This window comes from Nomascus leucogenys, chromosome 11 (assembly GCF_006542625.1).
Source record: "Nomascus leucogenys isolate Asia chromosome 11, Asia_NLE_v1, whole genome shotgun sequence".
NCBI classification, from domain to species: Eukaryota; Metazoa; Chordata; class Mammalia; order Primates; family Hylobatidae; genus Nomascus; species Nomascus leucogenys.
The window spans coordinates 23,935,964-23,954,279 of NC_044391.1; the positions used below are offsets into that span (position 1 = coordinate 23,935,964).

The window sequence follows — 18,316 nt, forward strand, 5'->3', positions numbered from 1 at the left end:
GGTATGATGGGACATTGTTTTTGTTCCTCAAAATCACAATGATAATAGTATATATTTGTATTCCCCCTGGAATGTAAGGGAAAGATGTATTCCTTATGTATCCTTTCAGAAGAAGTTTCCCAGATCTCTTGAGGTCACAATTTTGGATGTTCTCACGTAATGAGAAGAATCTACAAATTGCTCCTCTTCCCCTTTTTAGTCCATCAGAGTTCTCATTTAATCCTCATTTTTTCCATTTCATACTTTCCAGATCTGAAAATCTTTCCAATGGTGCCCTTTATGCGTTCTAATGATAGTTAATTAGTTGCCTTTCGTCTAGCCTTAGTCTCTCTCCCAAACTAACTATATTAAAAGCCAATGATTGTAACAATTCTAAGGATCTGATGTGATATTGGACAGATCAAGTCTGGTCCCAGAATAATGAATAAAAAAACAAGAACAATAAAAGGATATAATACTTTCTTACACTTGATTTCTTTGCTGTGCTTCCTAAACTTATGCAATATTGATTGACACTGGTGTGTGGTTTTGTGTTATCAAGGGCATGAGAACAGTGTCACTGAATTTACAATCAAATTGAGACTAAAGATGTTTGTACTAATAAAGATAATAACCTTGATATTTTTGTGTATGGTTTCTAACCTATGCTTTTAGATTATCTTTCCCACTCCTACGGTACAAACGAGATGGGATGGTAGCAGCCCATGGCTGAAATGAAAAACAGCATGGAATGAGCAGGAGACAAGATGAATGAATGAAAAGATGAATAATATATTTCTTTAGAAAAATATGCAAATATACATCTTTTTGCTTTTAACATACTCTGTATTAATTTATACATATACACAAGCATAAGCATTTCACATAATTTGGGCAGAACTATGTGCAATTCTATAATAAGCTATTTTGTTTTCTTCAGCCCCTACTATATTAGCATAACAACATCTAAAATATTTTAGCAATATATTATCACATTTGTACCACAGCTGCCAGAAATACTCTGTTTTCCATGTTTGTAAACAAAAATAGAACAATACTACATAACACTGTGATTGGAAAAATACCTTCTTTTCAATCCCCCCCTTACATTCAGTAAAGGAGACTTAAACTACTTTAGTATCCCAAATTCATTTTCTCTGTAGAAATATAATTTTCTCTGGGTGCACTAAATATGTAACCATAACAAATCAGTTTATTGTCTTTCCACAACTAAATCACTTCTGAAAGGCAGTGGCAAAATATGACATAGATGAGACTGGAGATTTGGAGGGTTTCCATGTACCTCCTCATTTAGTATACAAATTAAATAATGGTAACTCTGATTACTGTTGCAAATTCACAAATTAATTTCAGGTGCCAGTAATGATACTGGTTTATTCAGGATTTTCAAAAATCTTATACTGGGAAGTAAAGAGAGATATGGGAATATAATACTGGATTTTAATGAGAAACGTTAAACATGAATTGATTTATGGTTAAACTTGGAGCAGTTAATTTTTTCCCCTCCTGTTTTGGTAGTAACAAGAAACAAGAGGTCAACCACAAACTGATTTCTAATTAGCCCTCCTGGATCTTCCTGGAAAAGACTGAGATCTTTTTAAGCTTTGAAGCTGGGTGGAAAGCAGTTAATGGACTTATGTGGAGTCTTTTAATTACCAATATTCAACAAATGTATCTTTTACTGCTAGATAGCACCCAAGGACAAGAGGTAATCTGCTTTATAAACCTTGGAGTAATTTGCTTTATAAATCCTGGAGTTTAGGGAAGTGGCAAACTCTCTTTAAAGGGAGTATTGTCTTCCACTAAGAATTATATTTTTGGCAGTTTTGTAAAAATTTTTAGTAATAGATTCTTTGTGACCTCTCAGTTTATAAATGTCAGCAACCAAAATACATTCAACATTAAGACCAATTCTTTACAACAGCTAGGTCCTGCCCAACGGACAGGCTTATCCAAAACCAAGCTGAGCATGTAATATTTTAAGCAAATTGACTCTAAATTTCTTTTGCATTCAAAGCATACATCTTCCTGCCAAATGCAGGTCTTTTTCTTCACATATTTACTAATCTCTCTATTAGAAAGCCACTTTGTCTTGCAGAGGTCATGTAGTTCATGTGGTTTATGTTGTAAGGATAGTAAAACATCTCAGTAACATCAGAATTGGCTGAAATTAAAAAAATTAAAAATCAGATCCATAGCCAAATACAGAAATATTCTAATTCAAAATCCAGAGTTAAAAATAAAAATATTGAAAGTGATTTTAATTTTTCAAAGGTATAAATGGCTCAGTATTGACAAGGAGCACCCTGTATCTGAACTAGGTCAATTTCATTGTTTTTCTTTGATACTTTGCTTGCATTACTGTGACATTGCATCTCAGTCCTGGATGAATGATGGAGTTCACAAGTTGCAGTGGGAGACTCCATTCCTAGACCGTCTCCCAAAGCAATAGTACCAAGAATAACTTTCTTCAGATTTACAATGGACAAATTCACTGAATAATTCTTCACAAATGATATGTTCGGTTCCTGGGAGGATGGAGAACACTTGAAATGTATGGTCTTTCTCCCAGGAAATGATGGCTCAGTGATCACGATGCTGTGTTTGCTTCACATTCAAGCAGATGACTCTTGCTCTATGATATTCAAAGGGATGATCTCAGCACTCTCCTCGTCTTGGTTGTTGGCTGGTTCATTCCTCGGCTCCTGATGGCAGATGTAAATCGGGATGTCGCCAGCCTCCGCAGCAGCGGCTGCAGCGCGAGCTGAGCGGTTGGAGGGGCGCCTCCCCCAACGCTGGTTCCATTGAATTTTGAATTGGGCCCATTGGCGCTTCACGGTGGTTTGGACCTAGAAGAGAAAAAGGAGCCTTGTTTTTATATGATAGTCAGAAATGATCCATGCAAAGTGTATGAACATCATTCTTAGAGCTTATCAGATTTAAAGACAGTTAAATTGTAATTCTGATCTAAAGGGCTGGGCTGTGTATGCTGTGGCCACAGAATATACCAACTTGGAAGAAGAATTTGCAAATGGAAGAACTGAGTTACTTGCTTAAATTACCCCTGGCAAGGTTGTTTGCTAGTTTTAAGAAAAGGTTTCTTTAGCTTTCATATCCAATGAGTAAAAGTTGATTTGGTTTCACAGGTAATGTGGTATACATGTCATAATAGGGAGAAAGGTTGACAAAACTTTTTACATGCTACCATCCCTGATAACGCAGAAGTTTTTAATTTAAGTGTGCACATGAAAAATATATATGTAAACCATAGCACAGTTCTGGATTTTATGATAATGGCCTCGTACAGTGAATTTTTCCTTGTCCGACATGACTTGAGATGGGGTGTGCCAGATACACCTCTGGTTAATGCCATGACAACTTTTTAAGAATAAGATTTTATTTCTCTTTCTTTTGAAAGACTTCTAAAATGTAAACAAACTTGCCAGACTTGTTTTATAAATACGATAAATTATATATTGAAAACAAGAGGCAAAGATGCTAACATCAGAAAGCTCTAAATATGAAAACTACAATAACCACAACTGAAAACAGTACCACAGACAGTGAATTTGCTTGTCTAGCTCTGCTTTTTATAGAACCAAATTCAATTTAGTAGTTAAGTTGCTCCTTCCTGTTGTCTCCAAACTTCTTGCTTTTCTCTATACCTGAACAAAACTAAAAAAGAGATTATTGCAATAATCTCTATTCTGTATTTCTGAGTTTCTATTGCTCAGTACATACGACAAGCTTACATAAAAATATGTGCATCAATTTATTATACATCCTTAGTTCATTCTGCTGCCAAACTCACATATGACAGCTAAACACATGAGAGAGAACCTGGGGAATGTATAATGTGAAATAAATCATGTAACTACTTGATCATGGAGAATCATTTTATCTACTTTACATTTGTACAAATCTGAAAGATGAGAAAAATGACAGCAAAACTGATTAATGTTATAAAACTATATGTATAATATAAGGCTGAATGGTTCTGTGGCAAATATACTTTTTTTTTCTGTATCTAGTAGAGTAACAATCTCCTCTGAGAATAATTAGTATTGTTCATATATTTTTAAAGGTTTTACTCAGGGAAAGACAAAGTCAAATGATTCCTCAAAAAGCAACTAAAGGGGGTAGTTTATCTTCACACAGCACAGCAACCGTAAGGTTTGAGGTGACAAATGGCAATCAGAATTATTTAGCAATCTGATAATTTGGAATATTAGACTTTTCAGATTATGCAGGCAACACATCATGAGTTTCATTTTATTTTGTTTTGGAGTTAATGAGTGCTTGCATGCAGGGTACTTATATCTAAAGTGATTTAAAACAGACAAAGACAAAAACTTCAAGTGCTAAGGAATAAGGTGGACCATGCAGCTGAAAGTTGTATTGAAAAAAGCCACACAAGAACAAAAGATAGAATAACAAGTTTCAGCTGTTTATTGAGTGTTTACTATGTACCATAAGTATGTGATTTGTATTAACTTATTTAATCCTCACAACAGCCCTATGGGAAGGGCACTACTGTCTTCACTTTACAGATGGGGCACTGAGGTTATGCAATGTGTCCAGAGTCATATAGCTAGAATGTGGCAAAGCCACAGTACCAAGCAGAGCCTGGCTTTATTTGGGTTGTACTATTACCGTAGCTTTAAATGCCAGGGTTATAATCTAGGAACCATCAAATGCCCCATTGAGAAACTGGGAAATATACAGGTTCAGCACATTTTTGGAGAAGCAATGTCTCCAGTCAAAGGAAGCTGATAGGCCAGGCGTGGTGGCTCACACCTGTAATCCCAGCACTTTGGCAGGCCGAGGCAGGCGGATCACGAGGTCAGGAGATTGAGACCATCCTGGCTAACACGGTGAAACCCTGTCTCTACTAAAAATACTAAAATTTAGCCAGGCGTGGTGGCGGGCGCCTGTAGTCCGAGCTACTCAGGAGGCTGAGGCAGGAGAATGGCGTGAACCTGGGAGGCGGAGCTTGCAGTGAGCCGAGATCATGCCACTGCACTCCAGCCTGGGGGACAGAGCGAGACTCCGTCTCAAAAAAAAAAAAAAAAAAAAGGAAGCTGATAATTTCCACAGATTCAGCATCTCTTAAATACCAACATTATCCTTGTAGCTGAAACTTACACAGATATTTACAAGTATCCAAGTAGGCAGTTATGAGTTTAGAGTTAGTCTGCAAAAGTATGCAGTATGAAAAAGAGTTCTTTTATTTCTCACCTGTCCTTTTAAAATAACTCCCATCAGAGTATCCATTTATATTAATAAAGTACACAGCCCAGCATGGGGCCAAACAGTTTGATTTCTATTTTAATTTTTTAAAGTTATTATTACAGAAAGGTTCACAGCCTTCTCTAATTGCGTCCAAAATTATAACCCATCCTTTTGTGTGGAGATGGCAATCTGCTTTGACTAGTAAACTATTCATATAATAACAGGCCCTTAGCAGCATATAAAAGACACTTAAAAAATTATAGACTAATAAGGGCAATTATCTCCTACAATATCACAGGTTGAATCTGATGCTGCTCTGATGACAAGAATAAGGGCATTTAATCTGTAAAACAAAACAAAACAAAACAAAACAGGGAGAGTTTTGTTGCTCCTGAAAATAAAAGAAACATTATCAGTTGTAAATGGGATAAATGTAACAACAACAAAAAGATTTGAATTATATAAATTCATCACTCACTAAAAAAGCAATACACACTATTCACTTTACATTTTTTCCTGATTATATCCATTTATGTATTGCCAACTTAAAAAAATAGAGCCCTGGCCTCACAGTTTGAAGACTTAACTATTATACCTGGCTCTATTAATAAGCTTTGTAAACTTGGTATATTTAGGCCTCGGTTTCTACATTTGCACAAAACAAAATAAGGTTAGAGTCTTCATGGTTGGATTTGAATGTTTTTGTCTTTCGCCTTTCTTTTCCTGAGTTCATTCTAAGTACCTACTATAGTTATGCACTGCGGAATAGAAGGTGAGGTTTGCCTCTGGAGTTTTGATCCAATGAATGCAAAGATTGTAACACCTACTCCTTCACAATGTCACCACAATCTAACAGACCTGCTGCAACCTGAGCTTAAGATTTAAAAATCATGATTAAAAAAAAAAAAACACTTTAAAATTCCCTGGAAGTTAAAAAGTAATTGCACACTTTAGACGTTTTTTTTTGTTGTTGTAGTTTTGTTTTTTTTTGAGACAGAGTCTCGCTCTGTCTCCCAGTCTGGAGTGCAGTGGCGCAATCTCGGCTTACTGCAAGCTCCACCTCCCAGGTTCACCCCATTCTCCTGCCTCAGCCTCCCAAGTAGCTGGAACTACAAGGGCCTGCCACCATGCCTGGCTAATTTTTTTTTGTATTTTTAGTAGATACGGGGCTTCACTGTGTTAGCCAGGATGGTCTCAATCTCCTGACCTTGTGATCCAGCCGCCTTGGCCTCCCAAAGTGCTGGGATTATAGGCGTGAGCCACCACCCCTGGCCTAGATGGTTTTATACGACTTCTGAAAGCTAGATTCCTATTAAGCCCTATTAATTAGATGCTAAGGGATACTTGTGAATATTATTTACAAAGTTGTTGCCAACATTCTTTTCAGCCTTTTGGAGGCCATAGCTGCAATATCTCTACTGGTCTCTGATTTTATCTTACAAAATTTATATGCTCTATAATTGAGTTAATTGAGTACTTGATTATAGAATCAGAGCTTTCTGATTCCCATTTATTATCTCTTATGTTTGGGGAAGATTCCTTGCTCTAAAGGATAACAATACATAAGTATCATTTATAATAAAGTTAAACTTTTTGAAAACATTTAACCATTGTATTTCTTAATTTTCTGAAATAAAATTTCCCACATCTCCCCAATTCATTAAGTCAAGGTCATCCACTGCTTGAAGAACAAGTATGATTGTGTCTAGAATAGTGGTTCTTAAAGTGAAGTCTCTGGGTCAGCAGCATCAGTATCACCTGGGAACTTGGTTAGAAATGCAAATTCTCAAACCCCACCCCAGACCTACTGAATAGGAAACTCCTGCTGGGGCCAAGGAATCCCTGGTTTCACAAATCTTCCAGGTGATTCTGATGTACACTTAAGTTTGAGAATACTGGTCTAGAACAAAGAAAATTATTGCTTAGCTTTGAGACTGAGTCTCAAAACTGGCTTTGTTATGTCTCTAGAAAGACATTGTATTGAAAATCAGGCTTTATTGAGTGGGAGAATTTCTAAACAGAAAAAACTTCTCTTTGCATATGTTGTGAAAATCTTACTGGTCTGCAGATAGTATTTTACTAAAAGCTACAGGGTAGAGAACATGTAGAATATGATATAGGTAGAGACCGTCACAGAAAGGAAGGGGAAGTGGTGAGTGCACAGCCCTAAGAGGCCTGAGAGGAAGAGGAGAGAAAGACGCACAAATGGCCTTGCATTTCCCCTTCATGGTGGGAGTACCTGGGAAAATGGGCAGAAGAAATCAAGCAAGAGATAATTTGCTTTCTTAGGAACACTCCATTATATCAAGTTTTTCTTTTTGATTCAAGAGCACAGTCCTGAAAATAGCCAGCCCTGAAAAGAAACTCCACATTTGCCCCTGGCACCATGTCCAACAGCGGAGCAGCAACGGCTATGGCATGTGCTTAAGATAGATTCAGGTTCTACGTGGTGTGAAGAAAGGAGCTGGAGTTCCAGGCTCCTCGGGTGGCTTGGCGGAAAGAACTTGTGAGTCAGAATAGGGCTGTGGCTTCATCAAGGAGGCCACAGAGTGAAAAGACTTCTCGAGGGCTTAGTAGTAAGGGGAACCAGTGTGAACTTCAACAGTGGGTGCTGGCATTATAACTTGGTAGCTAGTTGCTCTTTTGGACAAAGGCTTTTTGAATTGACTGAATATTTTCTATAAAGAGGCTGCTGTAAACCACTAGAGGCTGGTGGAATAGTCTCTTGAAAGCAAGATGAGCTACAGGAAATAAACAAAATTTTAGCTTTTGCACACTCCAATGTGTGACAGTTAAATGGAGATGTTTCTGATCATGCTACTTCCATCTATAAACTATTTTATCCACGATGTACGGAGAATAGCAAGACACAAGAAAAGGGAGAAAATCCAGTGTGTTGTTAGAACTTTCATTTCTATGCTACTTCTTGGAAACAAATTGTGCATTTTTATAGCTGCAATCATCTTTTTCAGGTCTCTTAGGTACCTAATAATTTGCCGATATGTTTGGATAATCAATGTCCACTCACTTGGAAGAGTCATTATAGGAAATGCTTGATACATAAGCATGCTCTCATGATCATCTCCTGATTTCTATTACTTTAATTCTTCAAGTTCCTTTGCTGCTTCTAGTCTACCCACTGACTCTATATATATTTCATTTTCATAATGATCATTTCACTGATAACATACCAATAATGAATCGAAATTCAAAAATGAAACAATAATTTCACTGATAACATACCAATCATAATCAAAATTAAATTGCACATAACACAATGTGATGTGATCTCATTATTACTTTGAGTTAGCCCCCTAGATTTCTGCTAAAACTCAGTATTCAGCGAGGCATCATCCCATCACAGCCCTATCTTAGATGCAGCTGGAAATAACTTCCTGCATGTGTGAGTGCCCTGCCTGTGTTCAATATTGTAAGGTGATGCATTCACAGAATGCCCAGCTGAGACCCAGATGCCTAAAATCCATGGGCCTGTGATATTACATTTGGCACAGTACACAATTCTATATTATTAGAAATGTCACACTTGTACCTTCCCCCAGTAATGGGATCTTAATGAAAATGGAAATGGTTTCTTTACTTCAAAATCAGAGATAACATATACTCAAATGAACTCGAGACATTCAATTGCTAGGGTACCCCTGGGTTTGCTTTCTATGTCTGACACTTCCGATGACAGTATCATAGATAAGACACAATAAATATTGTGGTATTTTTACGAATGCATGCAATCCTCTTGTGTTTTTCCAGGTATGCCCCACTGAACCTGATTTCTCATATTAGCTCTATTTTGATATTATTTTAGATAAAAAATGTATTTTGCATGCCACCTGAAACAACCCAAAAGGCATGGATATACATTCACAGAAATTGATAAAATCATGGGGTGACTTAGGCCCTACTCATTTATTAGTTTTTATCATTCTATAAAATATTAAAATTCTAAAAATATTGCCACTCTAACAGCAGGCAATGGAAGGATGTCTTTTCATTTCTATTCTAGGCCCTTAGTCTAGCCCTTAGCAATAGTAAATGCACAATGTATTTTTGTTGAATGAGGGAATGAGTTGGTAGATGAATGGATGAAGAAAGGAAGGAATAAAATGTAATAATTAAAATGGAGAATGGGAACAATAAAAACTTTGTCATGTTGGGGTTGGAAACAGGTATGAACAGGTCGCAGAATAGCAAAATATTGTAGGTGCTCACTAAATATTATTTAACTTAGAAAAAAGATAGAGAATAAATTATCAACTGACAATGGTTAGAAATGTTTCTAATTACTAATAGGAAAGTAATATATTGATGTCTTGGCAAAATGTGATTTGCCTTGTATGGAATTATTCTTAATAGGAATTGATTTAAAATGTTCAAAAATGCTTTGACATTAAAAGTTGTGTGGTCCTAGAAAAAGCATACTAACATAGCTCCAGGAAGAAATTATAGATATAGATAAGTCAATTGGGACTTAATCAATTTAATTGAAAAACAGGAAATCTGTGTTCCAGTCTGGGTTATAACCATAAGTGCATTTGTGACATTGGGTAAATCACATGATCTTTCTGGAGTTTAGATTTCTTCCCTGAAAAATGAGGAAGATTTTGATTCATGTTCCCTAAAACCCTGGAAGTTCTTTGGAAGGATGTCTGGAGCTATAGAAGCTCCACTTTTATGTTTTATAGATTTGGCTCCCAGGCAAGATTTGGTTGGAAGAAAGGGTAACTCTGGCTAAAAACACCCTGAGAACAGAATTGATCAGCCATATGGCTCTCCAGATTTTACTGATCTAAATATTCACATTGTAGATTATTTGAGAATCTTTTTTGAATCTTAACTTCAGGGTGATTTTCAAAATGCTGAATAAGTAGTAGGGCGTTAGCACAAGCAACTGGAAAAGAAGGTGAGGAACTAGTACAAACCGAATGGAGATTGTCTCTGCCCTAGTGAGGGCTTGGGTCTTCCAAAGGGAATAGGAATATGGCTTCTCTTTGTAATGGCATCCAGAATAGCTTTCACTATTGCTCCTGAGGGTGCTGATCTGTTCAAGATGCAACCCAAGGAAATTATCTGCCTGTCTGAATCATATTTGCCATTGTACTCCACATCCATAGATAAGATTCAGCTTGGAGTAGTGGAAAAAACATAATGTTGCTAATCACAAAACACTATGAGGTCAACTGTAGAAGTGAGATGAAATGAAATGTGTACGGATGCCCTTTGGAAAAAATGCTGCCTTTACATAAACAAGTGATAGTATTATATGAAATGCATGCTTACCTCATTGTTGCAGAAGCAGTAGATGGTCGCAACAAAGAAGCCCTAAAAAGGGAAGGAAAAATGCAGTTGAAGTTATTTTTGTGTGCATTATGTTGTTTAGTAAACAATATAATAGACTGCCCAGAGAAGGCCTGATGAAGAAAAAAAAAGCAAGAAAAAGAATTATCTACCATTCATAGTGCTGCACTACAAGAATATTCCCTTAGAAATATATTTTTCTTGTTAGGATTCCATCGTTTGGCTAAAAGGACAGCTCTAGTAAATCTAATTAATATTTTGCTCCCTTTAACATAGAGATTTATACCAGCATATGCTGATTATGGTGAATTTGAAAAAAAAAACTACACTTAGAAAATTTAAAAATAGAGACCTTGCAGAATTCAGTAGAGGGATCTTTTACAAGGACAAGTGTCATAGTGGGTGGCTGTGGGTCTGTGTCCTATGTTGTCATGGTGAACTAGTGCAGTACGGTACCCACCGCCAAGTTCATCGCTCAGATAAGGACATGGACTAAGAAACTGCCTGAGTCTTGGCCACTGCTTGAAGATTTCTTGTGCCTAAGTTTTGATTATGGCCAAAAGAACAGTTTGAACTATTCAAACGATCCCTAAACTTTCTTTCTAGCCCTATTAATTTTGACCTTCTCCTGACATTAAGCCTAATATAGAAAATAAAACTATTTTGAAATTTGTAATAGAGACAGCAAAACTCTGGCCTAAGAGACTGTGATAGAATTACTCCTGCCGAGAACTCCCACATCCTATCTTGCTATCCAAATACAGCATTATGCTTTCAATGGGGCTTTAGATCTGGGGAAAGGTGAATGGAACTAGGGCAGCCATTCTCCTATCCAGTGTGGCAGACACTGGACAGCCCAGGACAGCCCCTGAGAGCCCACTGCATTCTCTCTTACATGAGGAGGGGCCTGGATACAACTTCCCTTTATAGCACTGAACTGTCATGAATGGATTCCTAACATTCGCCTGACAAATGGAGAGTGATAGAGCAGGAGGCATGGACAACCTTGTGCAAATTTCTCATTACCCCAGAGCCAGCACTTACTTATAAAGGAAGATCTGACAATTTCTGTATCTGTGACCAAGAATAACATGCCTGGATGGGACCAGCTGAGGGCCCTGGGAATGACAGGAAAGCAGGCACAGAAAGAAACAGCAACAAAGAGCCTCAAAAAAACTGGTGTCCTTCAGAATTTTGGCTGGGCTTATTGAGTTGGAGGTTCAAATGTTATGACATTGAAGATCATGGGCTTGTCAGGCATGCGCAGTGGCTCACGCCTGTAATCCCAGGCCAAGGCAGGCAGAATACCTGAGGTCAGGAGTTTGATACCAGCCTGGTCAACATGGTGAAACCCCGTCTACTAAAAATACAAAAATTAGCTGGGCGTGGTAGCACACACCTGTAATCCCAGCTACTCAGGAGGCTGAGGTGGGAGAATTGCTTGAGCCTGGGAGACGGAGGTTGCAGTGAGCTGAGATCGTGCCACTGCGCTCCAGCCTGGTAGACAGAGTGAGACTCTGTCTCAAAAAAATAAAATAAGATAAAATAAAAAATAAATAAAATAATAATAATAAAAGATCATGGGCTTTAGAGTTAAAATCAGCTAGCTGAATAAGCACAGTAGTTGAATAAATACACCTTTGGCTTCCTTACCTGGAAATGAATCAGAGAGTGCATCACGTAATCATATATCTTCCCAAGCATCTTGTTGGAAGGTCTCCAGGGAAAGACGACAAACTGGATTCCCAGCAGGGGCACAAGGATCATGGTGGCCTTCACAGCCTTCAGGTACATGTGGGATTCCGCCTCATGGGTTTCCCTCATTTTGGTCACAAGCACCCGGACAATGTTGAGCAAAAAGAAGAAATTGACCTGCAGATATATGGTGTTATGAGCAAATCATACAGAAAAGTATCACTTAAGAATGCGCACTGTTCTCAATTCTTGTTTATCCAGTGTGAGCAACAAATGTTACCTATATAGAACATGAGAGTCTACCTGACAGGTAGCACAATTTGCTCAGCATTTCTAGGGCTCTAGAGAAGTGGTTTAATTTTATGTTCCCTCCAGCAGTATATAAAACAGTTCCAGTTGCTCATCACCCTTGCCAACGCTTGGTATGAACACTCTTTTTAATATGAGCCTTTCTACGGCGGGGGTGGTGGAGGGGTGTAGTATTACCTCATTCTTGTTTTAATCTGCATTTTCCTGATGATACATGAGCTGAACACTTTTTCATAAATTTATTTGTCTTTATTTGGAACATTGCAGATACGTTCTTGGACTCTAAGTTTTGTCTTTTCGGTCTTTAAATGTTGTCTTCATTTTAATGTAGTTGATTTATCAATCTCTTCCTTAAGTGCCTTTTGTATCCTGCTTTAGAAATCTTTCTGTATCTGAAGCTCATGAAGATACTCACATAGTGTGTCTTTTTTAGGGGACCTCTATTGTTTTGTCTTTCACATTTAAACCTACAGTTCACTAAAAACACATTTTTTTGTGTCTGGTTGTGGAAGGAATCAGAATTTACTTTTTCCCCACACATATGCAATTACTAAATACATGTTTGTATTTTTTCTGTATGTATATCTTATTGACCCTCTCCTTCCTCTGCCCAAAAGTGCTGCTGTCATAAATCAAGTGTCCATATTTGCACGGGCAGCTCTTTCAAAATGAGAAAAATCAACTATTAAGGTATAAATGATTCACGTTGTTAATTGCTGAATCTTTTCTTTTAGTTTTGAAATGCACTAATGTGCATTTCCTTTAGTCATGAAATTAATAAGAATTCCAAATATATCAATTTCTGTTAATTTATGGTCATTCACAGTGAAGTATGCATATACTCATCTCAGATACACATTTATAATTTGGATCCTAGAATCTGCATTTCCTTAAAAATTTCTAGGTAATTAAGGCAAGAAATATGTGTTTTAGAATTTTAAATATAGGAATAATTGCTAAAGTTTTTACTTCATTTTACTTCATTTATTATTTTATTAGGAGCTATTTCATAATCATGAATTTATGAGTAGCTATTATTATTTTTGTTATTTTTAACAGATAAAGATATGGAGCAGTACTAAGTTTTAATGACCTAGAGTTAGAGATTATCTTCCAAAAGTACCTGAAAGATTATTTAATCTAACCTTTTCCTTAAAAAAATCAGGGGACATTTTTAGGTTAATTGATTTATCTAAATTTTCAGAGCTGGTAGATGATAGAGCTAAGACATGAGGCCAAGGCTACTGAATCCTAGGTAAATAAGAACCGTAGCATCCTCAGTAAGAATCTGACATTTGGCTGGGAGTCCACTATTTATTACTAACTCATTAATTGAGCTTGTGTTGAATATTTGAATTTCTGGACCTTAAGTTCACAGAACCAAAGACTTTTAGAGCTCTGGAATGTCAAAGTTTTCGAAGATCCTAGATGTTCATAACACAAGCAAACTTCTTGCAGCCCCTTGGCCTCTCACCTTTACCTAGGAGAATCTAGTTATAAAAATCTTAAAATATGAGCTACACTGCTATTATAGTGTGAGTCTGTAATGAAAATGAGCTCATGATAAGCCCTACATGTGTAAGTAAAAGGCATTTTTTTGAAGAGTCTAAAATCAAATTGCTTTTTTTTACTATAGAATACCATCAAATTAGCTTTCTTTTGAAGTTATAAAACATATGATACATAGAACTATATACACAGAAATCTCAACTAAGAGATAATACTAATATTGCAGTAAAAAACTAATTCTCACCACAAGTGCCGCCATGACAGGTCCATGGATTATGTAAAGCAAATGGGTTTCCACACTCAGCCAGCAGCTGAAAAAGGGCAAGGGGACAATTAATACACAAATACATTTTATTTATGAATATGTTAACTTAAACATCACCATAATACTTACTTGTCATTGAAGTACACGGCCCTGGTAATAGCATGGATAGTGGTTGGCACCAGCGGGAACCCTACAAATGTGAAAAGTACAAATCACACTTGGTTTCTTGGTCATAACCTTTAAGTACAGCTGCATGGAAAACGGTAATGTACTTGCAAAAATACTGGCAAATTGAGTGCATCTGTCAAGATGTTCCCCTGATATTTTCACAAAAATCATCTTTGGTCAAGCCAGTCAAAATGCTCCCAGTTAGAACATCATGTGCTTCTGGAGAGTTTGGTTAAGAGCATCCAAATAATTAAAAGCCTTTTACAAATTGCTGAATGTAGTAGGTACACTATGACTATTATTACCATTGTTATGTTTATAATGATGACTATTAACTGAGACCAGAAAGCCTTCCATTGTAGGTGAACTGGGCTCTCTCATGGAGAGGAGCTGGGTCACCCCGGAGGGATGTGACCTGGGATGGTGTATGAAAGCAATAGTCTGATTGCTCCTAAAGCCTTAGCTGATGTTCACAATTCTTTCTTCTAGGCTTTTTGTTTTTCTGTCTGTTTATATCTCATGCAGTGATTCTGTTTCCTTTTAATATGAATACTTCAGAGAAGCCAGTACATTCCCTACCTTCTGTAGGTTCTGGCTAGAGAAACTTTATGAAGGCAGCTTACTGTACCTCCTTGACTAAACTCAAAGTGCTAGTAAAAAAAAAAACACTTTTTAATTTATAAACAGAAAAATAGACACAGTTATTGGAATACGTCCTTCTAGATTATAATTTTTTAAATCAATTTTTATTCTGTAGTATAACCTAAAGTTGTAATTTTCATTAAAAAAGAAAAAATAAGTCTTTTTACTCAGATGTACAACAATAGAATATTGTTTGATTTGATTGGGACATCTGTAGAAAGAGGTTTTGTTATTGTCATCAGATTAAGAAATGTGTCTTAGGAAAGAATTAAATCAATGCATTTTTATTTTCTGTGAGTTATATACAAAAAGGGGTCTCAAAATATTGAATTTTCACCTAAGAACAACCTCAGCTTTTAAACCCAGGAAGCATATATTCAATAGGACCATAGATTTAATGTTTGGCCTGAAATAATTTTGAGTTTGCTTACACAAAACATGATTGTGTTATTCGCAGCAGTTCTAACATATCATTTTCCCACTTGGGCTCAGAAAGAGAAACAAAGTCTCTGGATTTATTTTGAGATGCATATTTTAGAATTAGAGAGAAAGAGAGGTATATGGAAAACTGAATCCCACCTCATCATTTTGTAGAAAGGAAAGTGCTTTCTACTTCATCTGGAGACGAGTATAGACCCCATACCTTTTAACACCCAGGGCTCTTTGCCTTCTTCTAGCTATGATGCCTCCTTTGAGGTAGTTTGCTTTTTCTGTTTTTTTTTTTTTTTTCTTTTTTCTTTCTCTTCTCCCCAAGGTCCCAAGATCCATAACAACCCATTCCTCCCACCAAAGATGATGAGATTCAGAATAATCCTGTCTGTGTAGGATTCATTTTTTTAGAGGGATTTAATAAATTCTATTTGTTCAATATAGAAATCCATGGGGGAAATTTCCTTCCTTTGATTTCTAACAAGGGGAAAACCAGCAAGGCAAGGCAAAGAAATAGCCTGGACAGGGCTGCAAAATAAGTGATCTTCCTGAGAACTAAACTTCAGTATTTGAAGTTACTTCAATTGGAGAGACGTCGACTACTAAGTGGTGCCATGCAGACTTGGAAGGGAGTAACTACTGAAAGAACCATTCTTTGATTTTCTGTTGGGGATAATTTCACCACCAGATACTTGTTCACCCAGTGGCTGATGTTTACAATGTCTCTTATAATTCTTTGAGATTGGTTTCAAATCCTAGAACTGGTAACATTATTCACAGCTGAATTAAATGAATGGGCTTTACATCATCTGCAAACAAATTAGGTGCTATAATACAACTGGGCTTTTTTTAGGCCATATTTTCTGCAGTCTAACTTTCAAGAATCTTTTAAAAGTATGTAGGTTTTGCTTTTTTTCTGGCATTGTAAAATTTAGGACCTATCATACTGTCTTCATGTGAAAAAATTTTCAAAGGACAATAAAATATTATCCAGAAGAGACTTATTCTCTTGCTCCATTAAACTTTATAAAGTTTCTGTGAAACTATTTTTTCTTGAGAAATTAATTGGTATTAGTTTCACCCATTTTCCTCCCATCCAAAGATAATGCTTGCTTAAAGTTCTAAGAAAGGAGCGGCCACTTTAAAATGTGTCAATTTTGTTCTCAGAGTTCAGATTTGGCAATGTGATTTTTCAGTGGTAATGAGTTTGGTGGAATTTTGGGGTGTGTGTGTGCGCACATGTAGAAAGATAGTCTTATCTTTGGCATGCTAAAAACATTACATTTTAGAACTATTTGGTTGACTATCTTTCCAAAAGTCCATCTACAGAAGTGCAAATCCCTCTAATTCTTTTTTTAATTTAAATTTTTATATTATTGTGGCAAGAACAATTAACATCAGGTCTGCACTCTAAACAGATTTTTAAGTGCATAGTACAAAATTGTTACCTATAGGCACAATGTTGTACAGCAGATACCTAAAATTTACTCATCTTGCATTACTTAATCTGTATAACCATTGATTAGCAACTCCCCATTCTGTGCTTACCTTACTAAGTGTAATGCTCTTTGGGATTCTACTTGAATCATTCGAATGAAGTTTTAAATGGTTGTTGATTACAGAAGCTTAAGGTATCACATAAACAATTTACTTATTATCATTCCCTTTGTTTTTGATACAGCTGAGCAGCTTGTTCCTTTTTTCCTTTGAATTGTTTATGTGTTTTAAGCAGATATCTTCACTGAGCTGTCTATGATGATGCCAAAAAGTTTTATAACTAATTCACAATGCATCAGTATACTCCAAAAGCTGCATAAATTTTTCCTTCCAGGGTGCCCTTGTCTCTGCTGAATGTCACAGACAAGAATATATTTACAGCCTTTTTTTCCCATGAAAAATTTTCTGAGTATGACAGATAGATGTTTTGAACAATCAAAACTGGTAAAAGAAATATACCACAGATTTTACTTCAAAGGAAATAAATCTGGCAGAAAGTATGTGTGTGTTTGCGTGTGTGTTTGGGGTGGAATGTTATTTTCAGGTCTTTGACTGTAAGGCATTTGATCAGCACCAATTATTATGATTGTGATGATCAGAATTGCCACTGGAGTGATTAAATTGTATCCAGTCTATTCTTGGCATGACCAGATTTGGAAATCTAGAAATTGTTGAGAGGGGGTACATATGGATAAGAAGGCCAGGGAAAGGAAAGATTAGTCTCTGTGGAAGGCTGGGGCTAAAAGTGAAAAAAAAATAGTAAAAGACCATTTTGAGTAAATTTTGACCTGTTTTAGGACAGGAAAGAGCAGGAGAACCTGTTACCTGATGTGGAACCAGCAGGATAGTGATAGCCTGATTTCTAACCTCACTGGATGGTTAAGGAAACAGGGTGCAGCTGCTGCTCTCCTTATAAGGGAGCAGCCATGCAGATGAGGTGATCTGGTGCATATCCTAGACAGCCTGTACAGTTCACAAAGACCCCTTTCTCAGTCCTTTGCTGGAGGGTCCACAATCCCTAGACATGTTCACACTATGTGACAACATCCCCCTCAATTTTCTTGGCCACAATTTATTGAATCAGGGTAGGCTACCTGCCTTCAGTTGGATCAATCAGATTTTCTTGTCGTGCTATTCAGAATTGGAACTTAAAGATGGGCATTTAGTTTCTGTGAGTGCCTGGAACAGAAACATGTGTACTCAGGAAACTTTGGGGCAGGATGTATTTACTATGAAAACTGGAGGGAACAGAGACCC

General features: G+C 36.8%; 1 protein-coding gene across 4 annotated transcripts in view; it reads right to left on the reverse strand.

Moving 5' to 3' along the window:
* Positions 1-751: 751 nt before the first annotated feature.
* CALCR (calcitonin receptor) overlaps positions 752-18,316 on the reverse strand; it is a 159,089-nt gene continuing 141,524 nt past the window's right edge. Inside the window, exons 10-14 of one of the 4 annotated variants that reach the window (XM_030823076.1) lie at positions 14,453-14,513; positions 14,303-14,369; positions 12,199-12,417; positions 10,528-10,569; positions 752-2,849 (exon numbers count right to left, since the gene is read on the reverse strand). In XM_030823076.1, the coding sequence (XP_030678936.1) occupies positions 2,616-2,849; positions 10,528-10,569; positions 12,199-12,417; positions 14,303-14,369; positions 14,453-14,513 (623 nt within the window). In that variant the 3' untranslated portion in view covers positions 752-2,615. The remainder of the gene's footprint in view (positions 2,850-10,527; positions 10,570-12,198; positions 12,418-14,302; positions 14,370-14,452; positions 14,514-18,316) is intronic. The other 3 variants (XM_030823077.1, XM_030823075.1, XM_030823078.1) reach the window with 3 other exon arrangements.